The sequence below is a fragment of the Podarcis cretensis genome, assembly GCF_951804945.1.
Source record: "Podarcis cretensis genome assembly, chromosome: 8".
In the NCBI taxonomy this organism is placed as follows: Eukaryota; Metazoa; Chordata; class Lepidosauria; order Squamata; family Lacertidae; genus Podarcis; species Podarcis cretensis.
The window spans coordinates 71,815,140-71,823,830 of NC_137177.1; the positions used below are offsets into that span (position 1 = coordinate 71,815,140).

The window sequence follows — 8,691 nt, forward strand, 5'->3', positions numbered from 1 at the left end:
GTGGGAGAAGTCATGCGTATGCAGTCCAAGTGTCCTGATTCATACTACCTTGGATGGTGGCACACTCTCCTCCACTGGTGGTTTTTAAACAGAGGTTGGGCAGCCATTGGCCAGGAATTCTTTAGCCGTGATTCCTGGGGTTGGACTAGATGACCCTAGGGATCCCTTCCAACTGTACAATTATGTGATCACTGCTTTTGTTCCAACTCCGTTTATTGCTTTACTTCTGTAAATGCAAGGAATAAATATTTGCCTTTTTTATATTGCAATTTTAAGTTATGAACTACCCTGAGATCTACAAATGAAGGGCAGTATACAAATTCAATCAACCAGTTAATAAAATAATAATAATAATAATAATAATAATAATAATAATAATATCAACAACTAAGCCCACTTTAACTCTCCTTTTCCCACCTTCCTGATCTATATGCTTCTTCTTCTTTTTCCCTTCAGACTTTTACACTCAACAGCAAACTGTTTCCCCACCTATGGATGTGCATGGCATGGGACTGAAACTCTGGAATGCAATTGATCCTGGGTAAGGCAGCTGGGGGGTGGGGTGGGGCGGCGAGGTTTTCCCAGATCCTCTGGCAGCCCTGCCGCGCGGCTTTGCGTACCCTACCAGTTGGTACAGGCAGAAGGCTATTCTCTTCGGGGCTCATTGACGGTCAATGTAGCGTGCACTAAGGGGATGCCTCCTCTATTATCTGACCGCGTGCCGGGATTGGCTGCGTGACTGTGGGAAACGCCAAGGAGCCCAAAACTCACATCGCTGCTGAGCTGCTGGCAGATATAAATAGAGGCCCGCGGAGAGCTTTGGAGCAGAAGGGTTGCGTTTGGGTCAGACAGCTAATACCCAGAGCTGCCTGACTTCGGCTGACAGGGTCACGGATGGCTCCTAGCTGCATGGTCCACGTGGAGGAAGAGAGGGTGCTGGCGAAAGAGAAGAACAAGGTAGGCAAGGGTTTCAGCAGAGGTGTCATTACTCTAGAGCTGGTCCCCACATGCTGCCATCCCTCAGTGTCTTGTGTGTGCAGATGGAACGCCACAAGTTAGAACGTTTAGGATGTTCTCGCACTGCTTCAATGTTCTGCTTCTGCTTCTTCCGCAACACACCCCCAATGAAAAGGGAGCCAGTTCACACATTCAGCTGTCCATCATCAAGTGCAGATCAATCAAAGGACTGGCTTGTATGTGGGAACGGATGTTGGTGTGTGTGTGTCAGGCAGAAGGTAACACTGGCAGGAAGGAAGGCTGTAGGGAGGCTAGAGGGAAAGCTCGGGTTGAGCACATACAGTTATTTTAGAAAAGGGTAGGTAGAATATTAGACTGAAGGATGAATGGATAGATTATCTGGCTGGATCAACGAATGATTATTAAATGGGATGGATGGGGTATTAAATTGAGCTGTTCAGTGGGTGGGTGGTTAAACAGAATATTAAACGGATGGGTCAGTGGTTGCCAAACTTTTTTGTCTTCCTGGACCACTTGCAAGTTGCTGAGGGTCTCGACAGGCCACTTACTAAGTTTTCTGCCTGTAGTGGCAGCTGTAATGCACTGTGCTAAATTAAAAATGAATTTTAATACTTCTTTTATTTTCCTATGTTGCATTGGATGACAATTTGCATTCCATGGAATTCAAACTGTACTTCTATTTAATACAATATAAGAAACAAAAGAAGCAACGAAATTCAAAATCACTAGGAATATTTAATGTGGGCATGCAGTGAATTACCTAAATGATGCATGGAGACCATTAGTGGTCCATTCACCAGTTTGGTCCATTAGTGGTCCATTCACCAGTTTGGGAACCCCTAGTTTAGATAGATTAGATAAATCTAGCCTATAAAGCTAGGTATCTATTACCATCAAATGTGAGTTAAGATGTGCTAGATTAGAGGGGGGGGGAGAGAGACAGAATGGAGCTAGGAGATCAATTACCCCCTAATGCAAAGGTGGAAATTCTGCTATTCTGAAATCAAATGACAGGCACTGGAAAATTCTGCATGGCCAGCAGCCCCTGAATGCTGTTGCATAGGTTTTATTCATTGACTTCGTGAAGCTTAAAGGCCTTTTTCCTTCTTTCTCCTTTGCAGCTGAGGAAGCCAGTGGTTGAGAAAATGCGCCGCGATCGAATTAACAGCAGCATTGAGCAGCTGAAGGTCCTTCTTGAGAAAGAATTCCAGAGGCATCAGCCCAACTCCAAGCTGGAGAAAGCAGATATCTTGGAAGTGGCTGTCAGTTACCTGAAGCAACAGCAGCATCAAATTCAGGCTCCTGGTGAGTGTGGGATTTCCATCCTTAGGTACCCAAGCCTTGTCAGGCAAATGTTCCACAAGTCCCTGAGGCTACCCGTCTCAGGGGGTTTGAATGGCACCTGTGGCATCTTATTCATTTGACAAAATTTGCTTTCAAAAATAAAATAAAATTGTATACAAGGAGTAAGTGAGAATTGTGGAAAGCCAGAGCCTGCCGTGGGTTGTGGGGTCTTTTGTTTCCTAGCTAGTTTTCCCAGATCAAGGTCCCAGAAGCCAGTTTGCACAACACATTTTTAAGTGTAAAAATGTGGCACAGGGAAAATGTAGATATATTCTTCAGGGAGGGACAATTGGTTGACCTGTGGCAGATGCATGCTTCTCCTGCATTATATGTCCGAAGGTCCCTCTGTATGGTGTGGTAGTGCCGAGTGTTGGATTTAGACTAGGGCTGCAGAACCTGTGGTCTTCCAGAAGTTGTTGGACTACAACTCCCATCATCCTTGACCATTGTCCATGCTAACTGGATCTTAAGTAGTTGAACGACACCTAGGAAGCCACGGGTACCCCCACCCCCGGCCTAAATCCAACTCTCTTAACTACCGCACTATACTGAGAGCTTGCCCCGGCGAATCCTGGGAACCACAGCTTGTTAAGGGTGCTGGGAATTATAGCTTGGTGAGGGGCAAACTGCAGCTAGCATGATTTTCTTTTGGAGGGGGAACAATGCACATTAAATGTATAAATAGTCAAAGAAGCAGCCATAAGTTGTGCTCGCATCTGTGCATCTGATATAATAATTAAAAAAAAAAAATTATTTCATCTCTCTAGCACTGAGCCAGAAGAATCCAGAGCTTGATTTCAACACCGGCTACCTGCGTTGCTTGAAGGAAGCGCTGCATTTCCTCTCCTTCTGCGAGCCCAAGAGAGAAACGCAAGCCCGGCTGATTAAGCACTTCTGCAAAGTCCACGTGATCGCAGACAGGGTGCAGACAGGCACTCCTGCCATGGGCTGCCTGCCACCATCTCCTCATGCCCCACCCAGGAAACAAGCTGCCAACAAGAAGCCCCCAGCACCTGCCACGGTGCTCTGGAGACCTTGGTAGGAGGAGCTGGATGGACTTCCAGTAGAATAACCACCTACAAAGTAAAAGAAAGAAAAAGCTCAGATAAAACCTAAAGGAATCTTTACGATTCCTCTTTAAGAAGTAGGAAGCATTTGGTTTCCAAGGAGGGGAGAGTTGGGTTGTTTGTTGCCGCAAGAAATGTTCTTGCAAAGTCATTTCCCTTCACAATGAAGGAGCGTGAAGTTGTCTGCTCTTATGGGCTGCTGTGGCAGAGAGGAGGCGTCTTTTCCTTGGCAGTCTAGAAAAGGAAAGAAAGTGGCTTTAGCTTTCTGACAATAGAGATGCCTTGCCGAGGACTTCCAACAGCATCTGTTGGGAGACTGAAAGACTTCCTGACTCTCTGTTCATATTGTCCTTCAGAAGAAGGGGTGCTTTTGTTTCGACGCTGTAATTTGTATCAAAGTGCTTTAGTCTTTTCTTTCTTTTTCTACTTTCTGAGTGAACCTTCCAGGAACCTAGCTCCACTGACTGAGAATCCCCTGCTGTTCTGATAGTGTGTACCACACTCCAATCTTTGAGCGGGGAGAGATTTCAGAGGTTTCCCATACCATCGGCTATGCTGTCCGGGGCTGATGGGAGTTGGCATTCCAACAGCATCTAAAGGGCCTTGTGTTAGGTTTCACTCTCTGTGCCTTATGCGTCTCCCATTTGGGAGAGTTTTCTGCCTTTTGTGAAGGAAACACATGTTTATGTATCTTTAATAAGGAGAAAGTAATGTGCGTATGTACGTTTGTTGAACACGAACAAATTGGAATGCTTTTATAAAGCGATGTTGCATTCATCACCATGTGGTGTTGAATATAATTTGAATTTCTTTGATGGAAATGTTAATAAAGAAATCATTTTTTCTTCCACAATGAATGAATCCTTCCTTTCAGCTCTGGAGTAGTATACTTAATAACCTGCACAATAACAACAACAGCAACAAGAAAACAACACACACCTGTTCAAATCTTAAACGAGCCCATTAGGTATAAGCCACTATAAAATCATAGGGTTGTAATCCAACTACCGTAAGTTCTACTTGAGACAGACCAATTGAAATTAGTGAAATTACTGAAATTGACTATCTTGGATCCATTATTCTCAGTTCTATTCTGAGCAAAACTTAATTAGATATAATACATTGGCTGTGTTCACAAGGCAGTTTTCCATTTTCCTACAATCCACAATCTACTCAGAGTAGACCCACTGGCCTTCATCTGCATGACTAACCTAGCCCATTCATTTCAATGGGTCTACTCTGAGTAGGTCACAATCTGATACCTTCCTCCACTAGTCATTTGCTATTAAGCACCACGGCTATTCACTTGCTAGCCCTGCCTCCATACATATTTGCTTTATTTTTTCATGGCATTTATACTCACACACACATAATTTTATTTGCATGCTGCCTTTCCACAGTTCAAACCATGCTCAAGGCGGCTCACGGCATGACAAAGAATTCACAACCTAACAAAAGTAATCATAAACAATATCTAAAACATTAAAAGATATGCAACAGAATTGAACAATTTCCACATTAATAACAATATCTGAAATAAAGGTACAAAAAACCAACAGCAACAACAACTGCAAGAATGTCCCCCCAACAACAACAAAAACCCAGCAACACCCCAGCCCAGGAATCGCAGCTTTTGTAGCTGGAGTCCATCCATCCCTCCCAGGCCAGGTGGGGGAAAGCCTGCAAGGCAAGGGAGCAGATCTTGCAAGGCTCAGAGCCAAGATGACAGAGTGGAGTTACTTAGCTAAAGTATTAGAATAGTTCAATATGGGTGCAGAATTCAGCAGCTGGATTGCTATTAAGCACACTTGTGTCCAAAGGATCTGTCCAACATCAAACTGTCTAGAGAGGCTGGTTGTGCCATGCGGTCCTAACCATCCTTGCAGTGTACCAAAACTGAACTCTGTCTGCTACCTGAATAGCACCTGTCAAAACATGCTAGATAAGTTTGAGGGTTTGTTGCAATCAAAGCTTGCTCTATCTCACGGGGTGACTCTAGACTCGATAGCCAGTGGGATTTTTCTACATGAGGTGTCCTTCAGCTTTTTCAAGGATTTGTGCGTGGCATGAATATTATGAATATCTAGGGAAATCAGTTCAGCATTGGGAAAATCAGTTCGTCATCACTTTCATACCCTCCTCCAGTTGCCTGATTAGCTGCAGCATTAACACTGCGTCTTGTATCACATATAGTTCTGGATGGAGCCCATTACAATACTGGAATTCTGCATCGGGATCTGAAAGCAGAAACCTCCTTGTGATCATCATCTGTGGCAATGTATGGCACCACCAAGAGAGATGGATAAATGTCACACAGTGCATAATGTTCATTGACAAATAGTCTCCTCCATTGTTTGTTAGGCAGACCTTGTCTTCTGTATTCAGCCATGGGAATTAAAGACAGCCAGCCATTTTCAGAAAACTTATCTTCATTTGCGAATTCAAAAAAAAAATGAGTTATATGACCCTGGAAAAAGCACCTTTGGTCAGGACCTCAAATCCATCTCTTCTGCTGTGGCCATCTTGTTTCAATGCAAAGCGTAAATTTCTCCTGTCCTTACAAATAATGTCTAATCCATAGGAATTCTGTCCTTTGCTTGAAGCGCCTCCTATTTTCTCAGTCCTTTAAACTACAACCAAAGGAACATCTAATACCAATGGCCCCAAGTTATTGCTTCTCAAGTATGGTCTGTAGTAGTTTCTTCCTCCTTTAACAAGGCCATTAAATGGGCACATCCTTTATAAATTACTTCCTCGTCTGTGCCTTCGTTTTTCCCTGCTAGATGATGTATTTCTTCATTGCTTTCCCAGTTCATTCCATCTTTCACAGACTTTTTAACTGAGGAGCTTTCTAATGAATTTGAGTTACATCCCAGCATTGATTCGCAGGCGGTGGTTGTGGAAGAGGGGATAAGGGTGTCTATTGGGTGAAGGCACTTCCAGCTGAAGGCAGTGGCAGGAAAACCCTCCCTCCTCCTGTGACTCCAGTTCCTGCTATCCCATCAGCCACTTGGTTACAGGACACCCCCTGTCACTCATCCCCTGGGTCCCTCGTTAGCCCTACAAAAAGGCTCAATAATCAACCTTACAAGATATGGCACATGAGGAAAATTGAAGCTCAGGCACAACTTCTGAAAATTAACTTTCTTGTAACACACCTCAGCCATGCAGATTCTGGGTGTCTCGAAGAGCAACAACTCCTTACCAATGACAGTGGCTGTTCGCGCTGCCTTGCCCTCTCTGAAAGCACTGTCTCCTCCCAACCCCCACCGGAAAAAACCCCACATCAGATCCAGTAACAGTGTCCATCTAGAAGGCCACAGGTTTCCAACCCCAGTCTATCCTATTTGAGCACAGTAAGGAATTAATGTGCATAAAATTTGTGCCTGCTATTATTTATAAGAATACATATGACACGGTAATAGTAGTAGTAGTAGTAGTAGTAGTAGTAGTAGTAATTCCACCCTGCACTTTCCCCCCAAAGAGTCCCAGGCAGCAAACATATTGATACTTGATGCACAATTAGAAATAGCTGCTAAAATTGAAGCAGGCATGCAATCCATTTCATCAGAATGGGGGACATCAAGGTCAGTCGTCTTTAGCAGGTGGGTCGGTCCCACTGCTGGGTCTCGGCCTAACCTAAGTTGGGTCACAACAGCAGCATTACCAACATACATATACATGTCGGAAAATTAAGAAGTGGGTCCCCAAATGCATGTTTGGGCTAAAGGTGAGCCCTTGGTCTGAAAAGGTTGAATACAACTGGTCAAGGTGACCAGTCTAGTGTGCTGTCCAAGGTGCTTAACTACTGAAGGCTAGCTCTCCTGCTCTCCATTCTTAGGTTTCTTATATTTTAAGATGCATTTAGACCTGACAGCCCTTCTCCCATCGAGGGCAAGAATTTAATTCCCATCAGCCCTGACCACGCTGGGCAACAATAACCCGATAAGTTGCCAAACCTATGCCAAAAAAACCAGCAAAAAACCAGACACAGTCACACCAAAGTTACATTTCAGCCCACCATCTTCATTCAAAATGGTGCCCAGCTCCCAAATGTCAACATAGACCACCACCACCTCAGGAACACTCGAAAGGCAGCTGTACCGATGCCAAAAAGAGGAAGAAGCCATACCAAAGTCACACCAAGTTCCAGTCTGCCATCTTGTTTCAAAATGGCAGCTGGTGGCCCAGCATCGATGAAAACCCACCCACACACACACACCGGGAATCCTTATGTCAAGTTTGGCAATGGTCTATCGAGAGGCTTCTGAACGCAAGGAAAACAAAACTAGCAAACGGACGGACAAATCATTTTGCGAAATATAGAGTTGGCTGTTGCTGTTATTGCTGTTGTTGTTGTTGTTCCCTTTAACTTTGAATGGCTTTCTCCAATGCTGGCAGCTTTTCTCCTGGGAGACCCGGGTGGGGGTGATATTTATTATGTTGATCCTGCGGCTCAGGGGGACTCTTCCGACAATGCCCCTATTAACCTCCAGAGTGTGGGGCTGGGTTTCTCGGTGTTTCCCACACTTTCGAGCCCATTGATGACATTCATGGGGAGGACAAATGAAGTGTGCCTGGGCCACAGCGCCCATTAGTGCCGCTGTGCAGCTCACTATTGTGCTGGCCGGCAATTTCTGTCCTGATAGGCCATCTGGAGAGCTTCGCTTTCCCAGGGACCACATTGAGCGATCGGCATTATCCCCCAGACTCTCTCTATATATATCAACAACAACAACGCTGGGAACTTTATGCTCTCTGACACCAAATCGCTGGCATTGGGGAGGCTTTCCCAAACTCATTTCAAACCCTCTTTAAAAGGTCTAGAAATTGAGGGGGGGTTAGAAAGGGGGCTCAGAGAAGGGGAATAATAATGCTATTTTGTTTTATTACAGTTCAGCTTGCCCCATATTGGTACATTTGACAGAATCTATGGGAGGCATTTGGGACGCGGGTGGCGCTGTGGGTTAAACCACAGAGCCTAGGACTTACCGATCAGAAGGTCGGTGGTTCGAATCCTGCGATGGGGTGAGCTCCCGTTGCTTGGTCCCTGCTCCTGCCAACCTGGCAGTTCGAAAGCAAGTCAAAGTGCAAGTAGATAAATAGGTACCACTCCTGCGGGAAGGTAAATGGCGTTTCTGTGTGCTGCTCTGGTTCGCCAGAAGTGGCTTAGTCATGCTGGCCACATGACCTGGAAGCTGTACACCAGCTCCCTCAGCCAATAAAGCGAGATGAGCGCCGCAACCCCAGAGTCAGCCATGACTGGACCTAATGATCAGGGGTTCTTTATGGGAAGCATTGG

At 45.1% G+C, this 8,691-nt stretch overlaps 1 protein-coding gene across 1 annotated transcript; it reads left to right on the forward strand.

Moving 5' to 3' along the window:
• Positions 1-837: 837 nt before the first annotated feature.
• Positions 838-3,374, forward strand: LOC307221857 (transcription factor HES-5-like). Its single transcript, XM_079986575.1, has 3 exons — positions 838-957; positions 2,100-2,283; positions 3,090-3,374. The coding sequence occupies exons 1-3, from the start codon at positions 895-897 to the stop codon at positions 3,362-3,364; spliced, it is 522 nt and encodes a 173-aa protein (XP_079842701.1). The 5' UTR covers positions 838-894; the 3' UTR covers positions 3,365-3,374.
• Positions 3,375-8,691: the final 5,317 nt, after the last annotated feature.

Excerpts from the sequence above, each read along its gene's own strand:
- LOC307221857 (XM_079986575.1), top strand. The coding sequence starts at position 895 with ATGGCTCCTAGCTGCATGGTCCACGTGGAGGAAGAGAGGGTGCTGGCG. Across the intron at positions 958-2,099 it reads TGGCGAAAGAGAAGAACAAG|CTGAGGAAGCCAGTGGTTGA; the intron begins GTAGGCAAGGGT and ends TCTCCTTTGCAG. Across the intron at positions 2,284-3,089 it reads GCATCAAATTCAGGCTCCTG|CACTGAGCCAGAAGAATCCA; the intron begins GTGAGTGTGGGA and ends TCATCTCTCTAG.